At 39.9% G+C, this 20,045-nt stretch overlaps 1 protein-coding gene across 5 annotated transcripts in view; it reads right to left on the bottom strand.

Annotated features, from left to right (window-relative positions):
• LOC139943387 (uncharacterized) overlaps positions 1-19,592 on the bottom strand; it is a 28,293-nt gene extending 8,701 nt beyond the window's left edge. For 2 of the 5 annotated variants that reach the window (XR_011786816.1, XM_071940208.1), the window contains exons 1-10: positions 19,482-19,592; positions 17,482-17,601; positions 11,450-11,552; positions 10,989-11,032; positions 9,903-10,008; positions 9,342-9,435; positions 7,631-8,032; positions 6,251-7,237; positions 5,804-5,883; positions 4,927-5,010 (exon numbers count right to left, since the gene is read on the bottom strand). Coding sequence is in view for 2 of the 5 variants with exons in the window: in XM_071940208.1 (XP_071796309.1) it covers positions 4,927-5,010; positions 5,804-5,883; positions 6,251-6,393 (307 nt within the window). In the remaining 3 variants the exon portion in view is untranslated. Of the gene's footprint in view, positions 1-4,926; positions 5,011-5,803; positions 5,884-6,250; positions 7,238-7,630; positions 8,033-9,341; positions 9,436-9,902; positions 10,009-10,988; positions 11,033-11,449; positions 11,553-17,481; positions 17,602-19,481 lie in introns of those variants that run through there. The other 3 variants (XM_071940214.1, XR_011786813.1, XR_011786815.1) reach the window with 3 other exon arrangements.
• Positions 19,593-20,045: the final 453 nt, after the last annotated feature.

Here is a 20,045-nt window from a genome sequence, read left to right as displayed (position 1 = left end):
CCTGCCGTTCAAGAAATGACAGTGAGCAGACATTGGCAACCTGTGACATAGAACCAGAAGCCTGCCGTTCAAGAAACGACAGTCAGCAGACATTAGCAACCTGTGGCATACAACCAGAGGCCTGCCGTTCAAGAAACGACAGTGAGCAGACACCGGCAACCTGTGGCAAACAACCATAGGCCTGCCGTTCAAGAAATGACAGTGAGCAGACATTGGCAACCTGTGACATAGAACCAGAGGCCTGCCGTTCAAGAAACAACAGTGAGCAGACATTGGCAACCTGTGGAATAGAAACAGAGGCAGCGCTCAAGAAATGACAGTGGCATAGAACCAGAGGCCTGCCGTTCAAGAGACAACAGTGAACAGACATCTGCAACCTGTGGCAAACAACCATAGGCCTGCCGTTCAAGAAATGACAGTGAGCAGACATTGGCAACCTGTGACATAGAACCAGAGGCCTGCCGTTCAAGAAACAACAGTGAGCAGACATTGGCAACCTGTGGCATAGAACCATAGGCCTGCCGTTTAAGAAACGACAGTGAGCAGACATTAGCAACCTGTGGCATACAACCAGAGGCCTGCCGTTCAAGAAACGACAGTGAGCAGACACCGGCAACCTGTAGAATAGAAACAGAGGCAGCGCTCAAGAAATGACAGTGGCGTAGAACCAGAGGCCTGCCGTTCAAGAGACAACAGTGAACAGACATCTGCAACCTGTGGCATAGAGCCAGAGGCCTGCTGTTCAAGAAGCGACAGAGGCAGTGCTCAAGAAAAGACGGTGGCGTAGAACCAGAGGCCTGCCGTTCAAGAAACGACAGTGAGCAGACATCGGCAAACTGTGGATTAGAAACAGAGGCAGCGCTCATGAAATGACAGTGGCGTAGAACCAGAGGCCTGTGCTCAAGAAACAACAGTGAGCCGACATCAGTAACCCTTGGCTTAGAACCAGAGGCCTGCCCTCAAGAAACAATAGTGAGCCCACATAGGTAATGAGTTGCTTAAAACCAGAGGCTTGCACTCAAGAAACAATAGTGAGCCGACATCAGCAACCTGTGGCATAGAACCAGAGGCCTGCCGTTCAAGAAACGACAGTGAGCAGACATCAGCAACCTGTGGCATACAACCATAGGCCTGCCGTTTAAGAAATGACAGTGAGCAGACATCAGCAACCTGTGGCATACAACCATAGGCCTGCCGTTTAAGAAACGACAGTGAGCAGACATCGGCAAACTGTGGAATAGAAACAGAGGCAGCGCTCAAGTGAGCAGACATCGGCAAACTGTGGAATAGAAACAGAGGCAGCGCTCAAGAAATGACAGTGAGCAGACATCGCAACCTGTGGCATACAACCATAGGCTTGCTGTTTACATTACGTGTCCGGCCCTCTAAAACCCGACCCGACCAAACCTTGTATCTGGTCGGGTCGGGACGCATACTTTTGGAGGTTTTTAAAGTGAGAAAAATCAGCTGGGAGTTGGGGGATTAAGATCGTTATCACCACTAATCCGATAAGGTTTGACAAAGCCATCCTGCCTGAAGGAATCCATGTGGATTTATTTCAATTGAAGACTAAGATATTGATTGTTACAATATTTAAAATGATTAGAATTGTAAAAAGTTACTTGGTTTTCTTTTTTGAATGGTAAAAATCCATTCATGAATAGCAAAGAACGGTTATTGTTTGTGTCGACTTTCGTTCCGCCGGCTACGCCGTACGTGCGCACTAATACTGTTTATAGATAAAGTAGTGCTGCTAGGCCCTGTCCGTGACAAACATGCATGCGAACGTTTTTTAAAGGCAAACTTGTTCTTCCAATTAATTTTACAAAATAAAACATCTGGAAGAAGTTCTATGAGTGACAAATAACTTGTCTTTTTAACCGCTGCACTGGCCCTCGAACGTCAGCAAACACGAATAGAAATAGCACCAGATTTCACGCACAACAGCAGATTTCAAGCCCACTAGTCGTTGTTCTTTGCGTGCGACACAAAAATACAAGAAACTTTGAACGCTAGAGGGCGCTTCAGAACAATGCGATAGCGTGAGATTAAACGCCCTCTATTGGTAAATTTACGCGAACTAGAAACACACACGCCTTGAGAGAACGACTTGACGTGTCTGCACATGCTCCCCCACGATGCATGCATAATAGTATACCTTACATAACGTACATACATACATCATGTACAGCATAGTCGTCGCGCACATGGATATATATCTTTCTGTCAACATCGCCCAAAACCGAGCAGTTGCGTGGGAATTTTAGCGTCTCTACGACAAACTACACAACCAGCATGACCAATAGTAGCCGTATGAACAAAAATATTATTTCATTGTGTATTGTAAGATTTGTTCTTTATTTTGTTTATTTTGTTCAGTTAGATGAATGCTTTCTTTTTCTGTGGGTTAGTTTTTAGTGCATATTGGGTATAATAAATACGATAGTTAGGAGGCAATCGATTGAAAATTGAAATGGACAAATTGGAAGAACTGTTTTTTTGTCTTTTTTTTCCAAATTGCCGTCGGGCCCTTCGCAACTTTTTTTATGATTGCCTTGATGCCCTTTGAAATTTTTGAAAATTGCCTTGGTGCCCTAAATTTTTACACACAAAAAAGGCAAAAAAAACCAACTAAAGTTACTATAGGCTGTACTATCTTTGCCCTAACACTTTAGCCCGCTTCGCAAATTTATGTGTCTGCAGTTTAAGCGATTTTTAAAATTTTGCTGTTAGATACTAAATTTATGGACTGCTATGCAAAATTTTGATTTAGCTATACAAAAAAAAAAATGCGTAACGGTCCATGCAAAAATACTGGACGAAATCGTTCCCTGGTAAACTTAGAATGCTTTTAATAAAAGCTGGCCAAGAGCGCATGGGTCTTGTAACGTTGTTTTGCGTCATTTCCCTTTGAATATTAAATACTGTAAGTACAAAGTAGTCACAGTTTGCAAAGAAAGCTGCAATTATAGCATCCATACTGGGCTTTGAACTGCTTACAATACCTTTTGCCAAAAAAGAAAAGGAAAAAAAAACACTTTTGTACATGTTTATAATGTATAATGCCTGATCAAAATCTAGAAGCAATGTACAATAAGCTTAATTTACCCATTAATGACAGAATTACGTAAAAAGTACTAATTTTAAAATACACATACTGCCAGTTATTGCCATTGCCAATGGCCATTTCATGTAGCTTTTAAAAGTAGTTCCAGAAATCATCCAGTCAGGCCCGTCCAGAGCAGGTTGTTTGTTTAAGGGATTAAAGAGATTATCACAGTTGGATGCCAGGACAGTGTGTTTACTTAAGGATCCTCCAAAAGTATGTGTGAAACCAGCAATATTTTTTAAAGGGCTGGACACGTCATGAAGAAACAACAGTGACCAGACATCAGCAACCTGTGGCGTAGAACCAGAGGCCTGCCGTTCAAGAAATGACAGTGAGCAGACATCTGCAACCTGTGGCATACAACCATAGGCCTGCCGTTCAAAAATCACCAGTGAGCAGACATCAGCAACCTGTGGCATAGAACCAGAGGCCTGCGCTCAAGAAACAACGGTGAGCCCACATAGGTAACGAGTGGCTTAGAACCAGAGGCCTGCACTCAAGAAACAACGGTGAGCCGACATCAGCAACCACTGGCTTAGAACCAGACGCCTGCACTCAAGAAACAATGGTGAGCCGACATTAGCAACCACTGGCTTAGAACCAGACGCCTGCACTCAAGAAACAATGGTGAGCCGACATCAGCAACCACTGGCTTAGAACCAGACGCCTGCACTCAAGAAACAATGGTGAGCCGACATTAGCAACCACTGGCTTAGAACTAGACGCCTGCACTCAAGAAACAATGGTGAGCCGACATTAGCAACCACTGGCTTAGAACCAGACGCCTGCACTCAAGAAACAATGGTGAGCTGACATCAGCAACCTGTGGCATACTATCATAGACCTGCCATTCAAGAAACAACAGAAAGCCGACATCAGCAACCAGTGGCTTAGAACCAGAGGCCTGCACTCATCAACCAATGGTGAGCCGACATCAGCAACCTACGGTTATGCCTGCACTTAGGAAACAGTGGTGAGCCGACATCGGCAACCAGTGGCTTAGAGCCAGAGGCCTGCGCTCAAGAAACAACAGTGAGCCGACATCGGCAACCAGTGGCTAAGAACCAGAGGCATGCCATTCAAGAAACATGGTGAGCCGACATTGGCAACCTCTGGCATAGAACCAAAAGCCCGAGCTCAAGAAACTACAGTGAGATGACATTAGCAACCAGTGGTACTTAACCAGAGGCCTGCTGTTCAAGAAATGACAGTGGACTAACATTGGCAACCTATTGCATAGAACCAGACGCCTGGGCTCCAGAAACAGTGAACCGACATGTGCATCCTGTGGCGATATCAGCAACCAGTGGCATATAGGCCTGCCGTTCCAGAAAACAGTGAACAAACATTGGCCAGCTCTGGCATAGAACCAGAATCATGCGCTCCAGAAACAAGAGTGAGCTGATATCAGCAGCAGGAATGTGGTTGCTTGCTTTAAAAAGCATAGAACCAAAGGCATGTCGCTCAAGTTATGATAGTGAGTCATCGTAAACCACTTGCATAGAACCAGAGGCCTGCCGTTCAAGAAACAACAGTAACTTGTCATCAGCAACCAGTGGCTTAGAACCAAAGGTCTGCGACCAGTGGCATAGAGCCGAAGAGGCCACACAATTTAAGTTGCAATTGCCATGCCAAGGGGCAATGAAAAGCTTTGGTGGCTTTGCGTTAAGAGTCTCACTGTTGATTCATCTGGCAACCACCAGCGTTGCAGGGGAAAGGTGGCAGGGGGACTTGGGGCACTGTTTAAAGAGCATCATGCATTCTACGCATTTATTTGGTGTCAGGGGTAACTGATGAGTAAACTTTTGTGAAATTACCTTCTGCTGGAGAGTGTCGCTCCTTCAATGTAGGCTGGTCTTGGACGTCTACTTGCTGATGTCTTCGGAGATGCAGAACATTTTCTGTATTACGAACAAAATGCACAATTTATAACATTTAGTGTTTAAAAACACATCATTAAAACAACGCTAGAGATATGTATAGTCTGATAGATAAAATGAGAACGGAAGTGACTTCACTTTAAGACTAACTAGTTACATAAAAAAAACTGCAAAGCTTCAAGGCAACAACTGCATTGAAGTAGTTTTTGCTACCAAAGCTCATGAATTTTGTTTATGTAGTTAAGTCAGTCTTAAAGTGCTACCACTACCTTCCCTGTTTATCATGAAAACATTCGGTTTGATAATTTGAATACCTCAAACTTATTTCTTGTTTTCCCAATCAAACCTAAATAAATACGAAACATCTATTTAAAGCAACAACAAAATTATCGAAGGAACCGATGAACAGGAATATTTCGATTGTTGCAATTAAACCACACAAGAGTGATTGGAGGGGGGGGGGGGGTCTCAATTGCTTGAAACAGTTATCTTGAAAATAAGTGCTGGTAGAAAATCTATTGTCAGAAAGTTCTCTTTGAATGAAAACTTTTGTTGCAAGTTGCATGCACAACAATAAGAACTAAATACTGAGAATTGTCTTGCTATTTGAGTTTAACATGTTTAGGAGTTTCCCGACATTATTTAACCCAGAAATAAAAGCACTACCGAACCTGTCAACCCTGAAAGGTTTTTTGCCAAACAAATACAAATATCTCCAGATGAATTGTTATGATACAAGAAATGACCAAACAAGAGCATCAACATGCATTCTGCACATTTATAAGAAATCAAGATTTAGTTGTTGTGAACTTACCTTTTGCTGGGGAGTGTAGCTCCTTCATCACCGGCTGGTCATTGAAATCTCTTTGTTGATGGGTAGATGTCTTTGAACGACTGCAACACAACAACAACAAAATGCCTATTTAAACATTGCCCAGTACTCAAGATGGCAACCGCTTGAAACAGTTCTGTTGAAAATTGATGCTGGTATGAGTTTTAATTATCTTTGAGCTCTCTCTCAGAATGAAACTAATTTGCGACAATTGTTTAAAGAGCAACATGCACTCTACGCATTCATTTGGTGTCAGGGGTTCCTTTGTAAAAACAAAGTACAAATATCTTTGAAAATACAAACATCTTTGAATGAAGTGTAATCATACAAGAAACAACCAAAATAAAGAGCAACACAATGAATTCTGCACATTTATTATGCATTCTGCACATTTATCAAAAAGCAAGAGTACACTTGTTGTGAACTTACCTTTTGCTGGGGAGTGTAGCTTCTGCATCATCGGCTGGTCTTTGACATCTGTTGACGAGTAGATGTCTTTGAGATCCTGCATCATCGGCTGGTCTTAGACATCTATTTGTTGATGGGTAGATGTCTTTGAGATCCTGCATCATAGGCTGGTCTAAGACATCTCTTTGTTGACGGGTAGATGTCTTTGAGATCCTGCATCATAGGCTGGTCTTAGACATCTCTTTGTTAATGGGTAGATGTCTTTGAGATCCTGCATCATAGGCTGGTCTTAGACATCTCTTTGTTAATGGGTAGATGTCTTTGAGATCCTGCATCATAGGCTGGTCTTAGACATCTCTGTGTTGACGGGTAGATGTCTTTGAGATCCTGCATCATAGGCTGGTCATTGACATCTCTTTGTTGACTGGTAGATGTCTTTGAGATCCTGCATCATAGGCTGGTCTTAGACATCTCTGTGTTGACGGGTAGATGTCTTTGAGATCCTGCACCATAGGCTGGTCATTGACATCTCTTTTTTGACGGGTCTTTGAGCTCCTGCATCATAGGTTGGTCTTTGACATCTCTTTGTTGATGGGTAGATGTCTTTGAGATCCTGCATCATAGGCTGGTCTTAGACATCTCTTTGTTAATGGGTAGATGTCTTTGAGATCCTGCATCATAGGCTGGTCTTAGACATCTCTTTGTTAATGGGTAGATGTCTTTGAGATCCTGCATCATAGGCTGGTCTTAGACATCTCTGTGTTGACGGGTAGATGTCTTTGAGATCCTGCATCATAGGCTGGTCATTGACATCTCTTTGTTGACTGGTAGATGTCTTTGAGATCCTGCATCATAGGCTGGTCTTAGACATCTCTGTGTTGACGGGTAGATGTCTTTGAGATCCTGCACCATAGGCTGGTCATTGACATCTCTTTTTTGACGGGTCTTTGAGCTCCTGCATCATAGGTTGGTCTTTGACATCTCTTTGTTGATGGGTAGATCAACCGACTGCAACACAACAACAAAATGCCTATTTAAACATAGCCCATTATTTAAGCAATTAGTTTCAAAACATTTAATTAAAGCTGCAACAAAATTATTGAAGGAACTTTTACTTATGAACATTAGGCTGGTATGAACTTTAACTACCTTGGTCTCTCTCTAGCAATTTGCATGCACAATTGATATAAGCGAAAACTAAGATTTTGTCTCCATATGACTGTTGCAAATTTTGATTTTTTTTTAAAATCAAAATAAGCAACATTAACTCAAGATGGCAATCGCTTGAAGCAGTTCTCTAGAAGATTGATGCTGGTGTGAACTTTAATTACCTTCTGAGCTATCTCTTTCTCTCTCTCAAAGTAAAACTAATCTAGCAAACAGCAGGTTGAATCAACTTACTTAAAACCAAGAGTATATTCACCCTTTACTAGGGAGTACAGCTTCTTCATCATGGGCTGGTCTTCATCATCTACTTGCTGATGGGTAGATGTCTATGAGCTTCTTCATCATAGGCTGGTCTTCATCATCTACTTGCTGATGGGTAGATGTCTTTAAACTTCTTCATCATAGGCTGGTCTTCATCATCTACTTGCTGATGGGTAGATGTCTTTGAGCTTCTTCATCATAGGCTGGTCTTCATCATCTACTTGCTGATGGGTAGATGTCTTTGAGCTTCTTCATCATAGGCTGGTCTTCATCATCTACTTGCTAATGGGTAGATGTCTTTGAGCTTCTTCATCATGGGCTGGTCTTCATCATCTACTTGCTGATAGGTAGATGTCTTTGGAGTGCAAAGGCTGACTGCAACACAAACAAAACATACAATTTGCAGCTTTTGTTTAGGGGCAATTCCAAGCAAACATGGACATGACACCAAAAAATCAAGTTTTTGTCACAACTTTCTTTCCCCTTAGAAGTTATAGCTAACATACAAAACCAATTTATTTTTAGTTGTTGACAAGGAATGAACCCAATTTTACCAAATAAGAACTCAGCTTGGGCTCCACGTAGGCATGGCTAAATTGAGTGGAAACGTGTAATGCGACTAACCGTAATGCGACTAACCATGGTTTTGCCACGTATACCTAAAAGTTCAAGTTGCTGACTATTTATAAGTATCCTGTTGGATACTAATGTATAAGAGATGTGTGCTAAATGTAGTAAAACCTTTGCAAGTTTTTTAGTTTGAGGAAACTTTTGAATTGAGACAAGTGTATTTTTTATCATGTCCTTTTTGTGTAATGCGACTAACCGCTTTTTACAAAGCTATAACATCCAGAGTACAACGCCCACAACATTTTTAATATCATCACTTAAAAGCCTTGGGTGTCAAGTACAAATCAGTCTATAAACTTAGTGGAAATAATATCTCACATAGAACTACTAGCACCAAGATCAAGAAATGACACTAAAAAGTGTAATGCGACTAACCATGGAATCGCCCTTAGACAAAATAATACCTGTTTAGAAAAAAATATAAATTTGTTTTTGTTTTCAATAAAAACAAAACAAAACAAAACATACGTTAAAAACAGCAAGGCAATGATTGTATAGAGCTAATGCACCTTAGAAATACTTCAAAGCAACAGTAACTCAGATGTCAATTGCTCGAAACAGTTCTCTTATGGATTGGTTCTGGTATGATCTGTAAATATCTGTGAGCTCTTTCTAAGAATGAAAATCTAGCAAAGTCTATGCATAAGTTTATCAACCAAAACTTTTAACATTTGTGATGATAATTGTGTAACCATTACCAACCATGGGGCGACCTCACCCAAAAAACACCCAGGGACTCTGGATCAATCATCAAACAAGATATAAACATCTTATGAAGGAATTGTACTAATGCAAGAATACATGACTGATTCATTATCGAAAGAGGGCACCAAAGTATTTTCTCCTTGGCAAGAGAAGTGTTGTAAATATGTACTGTAATGTTTCAAGGGCATCAAGGCAATGACCAGGGGGCATGGAGGCAATTGACTTCATTGCCTCCGTGAAGTATCGGGCCTGTGTTTACAAAAGCAACAACATGCATTCTGCATAATTATTACAACGCTCCATTTGGGACATGGGGTAAAAACTTCAAGTATACTTTTAAGGGATTCACCTTTAACTTGAGAATGAAGCAGATCCTTCACCATAGGGTTGTTTGGGACATCTACTTCTTGAAGAGTAGGTGGTCCTGTAGATGTTGAGCATGACTGCAACATAAACAAAAGTGCACAACTTGCATTAATAAGACTTTCCCATAATGTCCCTTTATAAACCTTTTTTGAGGATTTGTTTATATTTTTGTCGACACACGACACATTTGGTAATTTTCTAAGACCAGTATTTTTCAGACAATAATTTATACTATAAACAGCTCTCCATCGATTGTTACCACGCAAGTTTTTATGCCAACAATTATTTTGAGTAATAGTGTCCGGTGCCTTTAATAAAAAATAAATTCGAACTAAACCACGAGCCAGCCAGCCAGCAAACTTTGAAATGGTAGCAAAACAACATAGCCTTAGAGGGAATTGTAATGCTGCAAAAAAAATAACTGATATTAACTTCTGCTTAAACCAGAGCAACAACAAGTGGCCGTCTTAGATGATTTCTCATTTAAAAAGAAATTCTAAATTTTACAGAGCTCAAGTTGGGACCAAGGCGTAAATATCAGAACCTTTCAGGAATTCCATCTTTACTGGAGAGTGCAGCTGCTCTATCATAGGCTGGTCTTGAACATCTACTTGCTGTTGGCTAGATGTCTTTGGAGAAGCCAAGCCCGACTGTAACACAAGCAAAACAAACAACTTGACAGATTTAGTGATTCCAACATTATTACCATCATTAATACAGTTGAGTTCAGTAAATTTACTATTACAAGTTTTGAGCAACTTTTCAACCTACAAGGAGTGTAAAAGACCAACATTAAATGGTGTTTGAAGCTGTGCATGGTGTGGAGAATAAGAGCAACTATAAATATAAATATTAATAGTAAACTTGCGGGTACAACCATGGGTAAAAACTCTAGATATTGAAGGAGTGGTGGCTCTGAAAAGAGCCGGTTTGGTCTCGACGTTTCGAACAAAAGAGCCGGTTTGGTCTCGATGTTCGAAACGTCGAGACCAAACCGCCTCTTTTCAGAGCCAGTTCATCAAAAGAGCCGCAAGTTTACTATTAATATTTATATTTATAGTTACTCTTAAGACCAACATTGTTAGCAGCCAAAACAAACTGTATGGAGGAGGTCATGCATATCGGAATCATTTCAATTGTCAAAACAATCAAAAGGAATATTTGGAGACGTAAAATGCCTGAAACAACTTGAGGATTGGTGCTTTGTCAGTGAGCCTAATGAAACTGATCTAGAAAATGACAAACCCTCACCAAATGCTATTAGTTTTTCTTGATACTTGTGTTTAACACTGGAGCATGCTAATATATTTTGTTTGAAATCTTTAAAACATACAGATATCACAGCATCAGTTGCTAAAGTATTGTATTTCGATTTTAATAATAATAATAAAGACTTGTAAAGGGCACATATCCACCCTGTTAAGGCGCAGAATCTCTGTTTTGTTGTATTTAAAAAAGAAATGCCTCTGTGCCAAAATGTATATTGACACGTACATGTACTTGTTTAGTGTTTTCAACCGTGCTTTTTTGAGCAAGACATATTCAAACTTAAGTGTAACAAAACAGTACAAGCAATTTTATGAGAACATTTTTGCATTGACACAATGACATGTGAAGAAAAATACTTTGCCTCATTCCAGTTCCTGAAGATTGTCCACTTACAGACATCACCCTCTGCAAAGAATCATACAACATTGAACAGTAAAGACTCAATAATAAACAAATGTAAAATGCAGAAAATTAGAGTTTTTTTGAGTTTTTTTCAGCACTAGAGAAGGAGACAAAAGAGCAGAGTTTTGCCTTATGTGTAAAAATAACATCTGATTTTCTTCATCAGACAGACATGTGAATTCAGATGAAAGTCTAAAAAATCTCACCCCCAACCCCCCTCCTTAATAAAAAAAGTCTTGTTTTTGTTCAACTTTCATGGATTCAGGAATATGAAGACAAAATCAAGGACAATTAACCTTTTGGGGTAAAATGGCCGAGCAGTCTATTATACCGGGCATCGATTTCAAATTGTTTGATCAAGTTATCAATTTTTTTAAATTATATCTTCAGCCCTTTCATTATTTGATTCCTGTGACTTGCCTTCGGTCAGATGTTCATGAAGTTTTGTAGATAACTGTCCAGCCACCCATCCCTCTGGTACATCAGACTCAGAATCTGGCTACCCGCAGAGGTGGTTTAGTACCTCTCAAACGGAACAACATTTAAGATTAGTGAAAAGATAAGTTTTGTCATCCTTGGTATAAAATTACCTTTGCTTACTGCGGAAATTCGCACTTACCGCCATCATTCTTTGCTTACAGGGTGAGCGCCAAGTTTGCAGTATACATGTAGCTCTGTATACCCAAGTGAAAAATGTTTATTGGCATGACGTTAACAAGCAACAATAAACTCATAGTAAGCAGAGCCTTGAAATTGGGTTAGAACTACTGGTGCTGGGTGAAATGTAGCAAGGTCTCTTGACATATACCTAGTTAGTACATAAAGTCAACATTAAACTACATCAACATAATTATACCTTCCCTTTAAAAAGAGATTACCATTTTGGCAAGAATACATTCAGTAATCACATCTTGTTCTCCTTCTTACAGGGCTCAATTTCATGTCTATTGAATTCTGAGCTTTTGATCACCATAGTGCCGGGTTTCTACGCTAGCTGTGTTTTTAGCGTAGTACGTGGAGTACACACACACAAGCCAAAATTTCGCGCTTACCCGTAAAATACCCTTGACATAAGCACAGCACACTGCGTCCACAAGCTCCGATTCTTTGCTACAGTAAGCAGAGCTATAAAGTTGGGCTCGGTCTGAGTGTCTTAAGATTACTCTTGATGTGCAAGTACATGTAGCTACACACAAAAACATGTCAGGACTTCTAGAACTTGAGTATACTTCATAGTCCAACTCTGCAGAGCAAGGATTGATGTTTTGTTTCCATGCTTGGATATCACTTTCATGTACTGTCGTGGAGCTGACTCTTGTGTTTCAGTTTACGGTAGTCTGGCTCCATTTCCATCACACGTTAAATGACTCATGAAGTTCAGGGTTTCTCCAAGCTGAAGCGTTCCCTCAAGCTGTCTTGGACATCAAGTCTTTGCCTTATACTGCACAACATCACATGCTGGTTGCTTATCTTTGCAAAGCAATTCATTAATTCATTGATCTGCAGGAATGTGGCTGTGTTCCTTTCTGGAGGGTGACACAGTGTTCATGGTACATGTTGTCATTATAGATAGTCCTTCAGATTTTCTCCTGGTCTGACAGTTGTACTTCACCACTCTGGTGGGGTGACAGCATGACTTGCATCACTCTCAGCATTATCAGTTGCGTAGGTTCATTCCAGGTATGCACCTCAGCATAGCTGGATCACTAGCAGTCCTAAAACATCTCCACTCTGGTTGGATGACATCAGTGGCTTATGGTTCACTCCAGGTGAATGCTTGAACACACCTCAGCATAGCTGGATCACTACCAGTCCTAAAACATCTCCACTCTGGTTGGATGACATCAGTGGCTTATGGTTCACTCCAGGTGAATGCTTGAACACACCTCAGCATAGCTGGATCACTACCAGTCCTAAAACATCTCCACTCTGGTTGGATGACATCAGTGGCTTATGGTTCACTCCAGGTGAATGCTTGAACACACCTCAGCATAGCTGGATCACTACCAGTCCTAAAACATCTCCACTCTGGCTGGATGACATCAGTGGCTTATGGTTCACTCCAGGTGAATGCTTGAACACACCTCAGCATAGCTGGATCACTACCAGTCCTAAAACATCTCCACTCTGGTTGGATGACATCAGTGGCTTATGGTTCACTCCAGGTGAATGCTTGAACACACCTCAGCATAGCTGGATCACTACCAGTCCTATAATCATCTCAACTCTGGTTGGATGACATCAGTGGCTTAGGTTCACCTCCAGGTGAATGCTTGAACACACCTCAGCATAGCTGGATCACTACCAGTCCTAAAACATCTCCACTCTGGTTGGATGACATCAGTGGCTTATGGTTCACTCCAGGTGAATGCTTGAATACACCTCAGCATAGCTGGATCACTACCAGTCCTATAATCATCTCAACTCTGGTTGGATGACATCAGTGGCTTAGGTTCACCTCCAGGTGAATGCTTGAACACACCTCAGCATAGCTGGATCACTACCAGTCCTAAAACATCTCCACTCTGGTTGGATGACATCAGTGGCTTATGTTCACCTCCAGGTGAATGCTTGAATACACCTCAGCATAGCTGGATCACTACCAGTCCTATATCATCTCCACTCTGGTTGGATGACATCAGTGGATTATGGTTCACTCCAGGTGAATGCTTGAATACACCTCAGCATAGCTGGATCACTACCAGTCTGTTATCACCTCCACTCTGGTTGGATGACATCAGTGGCTTAGGTTCTCTCCAGGTGAATGCTAGAACACACCTCAACACAGCTGGATCACTACCAGTCCGTTATCACCTCCACTCTGGTTGGATGACATCAGTGGCTTAGGTTCTCTCCAGGTGAATGCTAGAACACACCTCAGCATAGCTGGATCACTACCAGTCCTATAAAACATCTCCACTCTGGCTGGATGACATCAGTGGCTTAGGTTCACCTCCAGGTGAATGCTAGAACACACCTCAGAATAGCTGGATCACTACCAGTCCGTTATCACCTCCACTCTGGTTGGATGACATCCGTGACTTAGGTTCACTCCAGGTGAATGCTTGAATACACCTCAGCATAGCTGGATCACTACCAGTCCTATATCATCTCCACTCTGGTTGGATGACATCAGAGGCTTATGTTCACTCCAGGTGAATGCTTGAATACACCTCAGCATAGCTGGATCACTACCAGTCCTATATCATCTCCACTCTGGTTGGATGACATCAGTGGCTTAGGTTCACCTCCAGGTGATGCTTGAACACACCTCAGCATAGCTGGATCACTACCAGTCCTAAAACATCTCCACTCTGGTTGGATGACATCAGAGGCTTAGGTTCACCTCCAGGTGAATGCTTGAATACACCTCAGCAATAGCTGGATCACTACCAGTCCTAAAAGATTTCCACCCTTTCATCAGATGCGGTTAGCAGCTAAGGGATTGCCTCCTCAATGCAACAGTCAAACACCATGATTTGGTTTAATGTAGTGTTACATTTATTTCCAAATTGACCACTGCAGTAGGCCTACATGTACACATAAACTACAAGGCAAACAATGAGGCACAGAAAACATCATCTGCATCTTACTTGTGTACAATAAAGTTAATAACAAGAATCATTAATGTATTTAAAAAAACATCTGCTGTTACTTTCCTTTCAAGATAATTTTTTTAACAAACAAACAGAAATTCAAAATTGCATATGTATTTAAAACCAGTCCAAAATTTGTTTTATTTTTCCCCATGATAATTATACCTTGATTTTATAAGTTACTTGCCTTCAGGTCAATACAATCAAACTGTGTTTCACAAAACAAAAATCTATCTAAAGGATTACGACTTTGACACAATAAATAACTTGGGGGTCAGTTAACTTAGTAGCACCACCCTTAGCAAAAGTCACAGCCTTAATCCAAGATTTGGATACGGCCAAAGCACATACATGTAATAATAAAACCAAATCACTTGTTGGGGTCAAAGTTTTTTTTGGTCAATTTTATTGTAACATAAACCATAGTGTATTTGGCTGTGTCCTCTCAAACACTCTACTCATCATGCACACTGGAAATTTGGTCTTCTACATGTAGATGGTACATGTACACTACATGTCGCTACATGTAGTCTTGTGCAACTAGTGAAATTTTTTAAGTGACGAATTGCACCTCAACTAATCATGACTACGAGCACTAGATATAGTCGTGACTAATCTTTTAATTCCCAAGATGTGTTGCAGCATAATCAGGCATGTGAAAGATCATGGAGCGGGTCATGGAGAAAAAACCCACAGTAAGCTTGTCTGGATTTTGGGCCAGCGCCATGAGTCTACATTAGCCTACTCAGCATAGACAAAGCATACACAAACAAATTAACAGAAACATAGGCCACAATTCTAGCATGATAACCATGGTTTCGACGACTGCCATATTAATTTAGTTTCCCTGGTCATGTAAGCGTATCCGGCGCATGAACAAAGACCAAATAAATAGAGATCAAATGCAAACATACGGACATCAAGTGATCGAAGAACATGCGTGTCCCCTCGTCATGTTGGTTTTTTAAAACAGTTTTTTAGTAAATCACCCTGTCTTGGTGGAACGAGACAATGACAAGTAACAAGAATAATGCATCTTAGCATTTTACTGGGTCTAGCCCCCAACTCATGTGTCAAAATAATATTACAAATGAATCTAAACGCCAAAATATATCTTTGTTTTTAGGCAACCTCTTTCCTGATAAATAACATCAAAAAGAGGTTAAAATTATAGCTTTCAAAGAAAATGTGCCTCTGTTTGTTCAAACTTCTTTTTCTCATTTTCATTCTTTCGTAGTTTCTACTTTCACAACTTTTAAACCAAACAAAGTACAAGTATCAATGTGGAGTTTTAACAGTATTAAAGCATGATGCTCTTTTCAAATGTATAGAAAAAGCAAATAACCTCGGTCGACAAACTCATTTTGCTTGATATCATCACATTGTGGCATTAAGACAAACATTCCCAGTTGGACAGAATACACATCACAATAATGAAATGAATTGATTAAGGTGGCCGAGTGGATTAGAGCACCGAACTCAAGCTCTGATGCTTCTGCTCAGCATAGTGTGGGTTCGAATCCTGGTCGTGACACTTGTGTCCCTGAGCTCGTACTTAACTATAATTGCTTCTCTCCACCCAGGGGTAAATGGGAACCTGTGAGGGCAGAGATGGTTCTTGTGATTGGTTTAGACGAGTAGTGCATATATTGCACACAGGCTGTATACTCCCCAGGGAGCTGAGATGGTTTAAGGAATGATTTAAGGCCTATTGACCAGGGGTAATAATGTCGGAAGTGCTTTGAGACACCCCTCGTGTGTAAAAAGCACTTTATAAAAACGGTCTATTATCATTATTATTTAAATCTGGCAAATTTATTTCCTTTACACACTATAAGAAGTATCAATAAATCATTAGTGTACAATCCAACAAAATTAGGGGATTTTGATGAGAAACACTTTAGTTTCTTTAAGACTATTCACAGCTGGACAAAACAAATCACAAACAAATACAGAATACAAACCAGTTGAGGCTCATGTTTACAAATTTATTTCGTATGAAAAGGGAGAGTACATAATTACATTATTTGAGAGGGAAATTATCTTTGCTTTTTGGATAATTCATTTATGAACACTTCACAATGTATATTAAATGTTTAATTACATTGAGACATGAATAAGTTTGCAGGGCCAAATTTCATAAAGCTGTTAAGCAGAAAATTCTGCTTAGCACTTTTATTGGCTGAGCAAGAACCGATAGGAGTACCAGTCCAGCAAATGGTAGCATTGTTCCGGCCGGTAAGCTATTTTTGCTTTGCAATTTTTGTGCTAAGCAAATATTTGTGCTTGCCAGCCTAATGAAATTGAACCCTGGTTTGGTAATAGCAAACATTAAATCTTAATTTTTCATGCATCTCTGCAGTTGAATTGCCTAAAAGTTGGTTGTAAAATAAAAAAGCACTGAGTGACAAGTCCAAAACTGTGAGCCTACTATTACAGGCAGTGGACACTATTGGTAATTACTCAAAATAATTATTAGCATAAAACCTTACTTTGTGACGAGTAATGAGGAGATGTTGATGGTATAAAACATTGTGAGAAACGGCTCCCTCTGAAGTGACATAGTTTTCGAGAAAGAAGTAATTTTCCACGAATTTGATTTCGAGACCTCAAGTTTAGAATTTGAGGTCTCGAAATCAACCATCTAAACGCACACAACTTCGTGTGACAATGGCGTTTTTTCTTTCATTATTATCTCGCAACTTCGATGACCGATTGAGCTCAAATTTTCACAGGTTTGTTATTTTATGCATACATTGAGATACACTAAGTGAAAAGACTGGTCTTTGAAAATTACCAATAGTGTCCAACGCTTTAAGCATCAACTGAAGAAGAAAGTTTTATAAATTGACTCACCTGGGCAACTTGAGGTTGTAGCTGTAACACGCTGTTCCTTGCCTACGTGCTTGCATGCTTCACACTGGAGGGACACATCTTTTAGTGGTAACAAGCCTCTTTCATCCAAGTCGGTTGACACTGCATAAAAAAAAGTCGAGAAGATAACATGATGCTGCATGGGCCCACAATTATAACAAAAAAATCATGTAGAATTTCAACTGTGTTTTTAGGACATAGGTGACCTGTTGAAACTTTGCTAAAATTTGTTACCATTTTTGGAAGAAGGAAAAACAAAGCATACAAATAACACCCCAAGATTTGTATTATCACCAATTATTCTATGATCAAGGTTGTAGTCATAGTACATTGTAAATTAACAGGGTTGTCCACAGTTTTTGCTGAGCAGGTGAACAAAATTCAAGTGGCCGGTTTGAATACTTCTTTTAAATTGGGGTCGCGTAGCGCGATGCCATTATGCATGGGGTCCTGGGCCCACTGTAGGGCCCTGGGAAAACTTAATGTCAGAGATACTCTCTGGTGCCATTTCAGAGACATTTCTTGGACCCTTTAAATTCATCTGAAATTATTTAAAAGTAATAGAAATAATGCAGTAAAACTTGTCCACAAAATATTGTTGGGCCCCAGTGCTGTGATACATACTAAGTGAAGAGGTAATTTTTCCCATCTGTTTTCCATTCAATCTAGAATTATTCGGTCATGAAGCTGATATTTTGTATTTTGGTATTTATTTTAAACAAATTAACTAGTTTAATAAATTTGATTAATTAATCATTATCTCACAAATTCGACGACCTATCGAGCTCAAATTTTCACAGGTTTCTTATTTTATGCATATGTTGAGATACACCAAGTGAGAAGGCTGGCCTTTGACAATAACCAATAGTGTCCAGTGTCTTTAAACAAATAACAACCCTGTGAAAATTTTAGGTCAATTAGTCGTCAAAGTTGCGAGATAAGAATGAAAGAAAAAACACCCTTGTCACACGAAGTTGTGTGCTTTCAGATGCTTGCTTTCGAGACTTCAAAATCTAATTCTGAGGTCTCGAAATCAAATTTGTGAAAAATTACTTCTTTCTTGTTAACTACTTCAGAGGGAGCCGTTTCTCACAACGTTTTATACTATAGTAAAAACAGCTCCCCATTACTCGTTACCAAGTAAAGTTTTATGATAATTTTTATTTCAAATAATTACCAATAGTATAATTAGTGTCCACTGCCCTAAGTGTCTTGCTTAAAATCAGATACTTTAGTATTGTTTCATATTGAATAAAAAAATGGTGGCGTGATACCGAAACTTTTCCAAAAAACGGATAACTTTCCGTATGGCGCCACCACTTTTTCACACTTTTTTACAAAAAGGGATATCTCATTGAGGTAAATTAGATACTATTATTTCGGAAAAGTTTCCGTATGGCGCCACCACTTTTTCATTCGAAATAAAATAATATAGTATCTAATTTACCTGATTGACATATCCCTTTTTGTAAAAATGAGTGAAAAAGTGGTGGCGCCATACGGAAAGTTATCCATTATTTCATATCGAATGAAAAAGTGGTGGCGCCATCCAAGTTACCATCCAAAATAGTACACACGTGTGATGACTGGTCACTGGTGAGTGTGCAGTTTGACTGTGGTCATTTCGCTTATTTTTGCTTAGCAGAAAACAGTTAAATGAAAAGCAACTATTTTTTATTTAAACAGTTCCAATGAAATTGGGCCCTGATTACATTACACATGTTCAAAGAGCATTACAAATTTGGAAATATTTCTGTTAAAATAAAAGTCTTTCGGTCGACTTGCAGTCTACCACTTAAAAAACAAATTTCGCTGGCGAAAATCCCGACATCAATATTTTTGTAATCTTTTCAGAAAAAGCTATGCCAGAGAACCGGTTTTAATATTTTAAGAGAAGTAAGCACCAACATATATTAATTGTTATTCTGCATTGCACATAAAAGAAAAACTGTCATAAAATGAGGAAAATAATGGAATTTTACCTTGCATACTGTTCGTGCTTTTTTGTCACATGCTTTTGCCTCGTAGAAAAACCCCTTGCTTTATGCGCGCGCACGTTTTAAAACCCAGCTTGCCTGAACACATCGAGGCCAGCGGATATAAAAACAGGGGACCAGTCTCAACCTCTCACCCATGGTTTCCAGTAGTGAGAAAGCGATCAACTACTTACTGCGCGACACACTCTTGGGACGAGGTTAGATTTTAGCAGTTTGGTGATTTGACAATTCGTCATTCATTGCCGAAGTAATAAAAGAATCGATTCTTGTTGAGAATCGATTCCAACTCCATGCAACTTTTGCCTATAGATTAGCGTTACATTTGCAAAAATTAGTGTTCTTTCAAAATATCGACTCCAGTAATCGGTTAGTGATTCAGTTGCTTATATTATTTGAAAGTCGTGATCATTTTTGAGAGTATACCACTCATCTTATATACCGCCCCCTATTGACAACTCAAAATGTATAATCTTACTTATTCGGCATTTTGGACCATGGAGGAGGGACTGAACATGCATAATAAAATTCACATAAAGAACCTTATTAAAA

This window comes from Asterias amurensis, chromosome 1 (genome assembly GCF_032118995.1).
Source record: "Asterias amurensis chromosome 1, ASM3211899v1".
In the NCBI taxonomy this organism is placed as follows: domain Eukaryota; kingdom Metazoa; phylum Echinodermata; class Asteroidea; order Forcipulatida; family Asteriidae; genus Asterias; species Asterias amurensis.
Note: the sequence above shows the minus strand (reverse complement) of the source record. Positions and strands in the feature narration are given on the sequence as shown.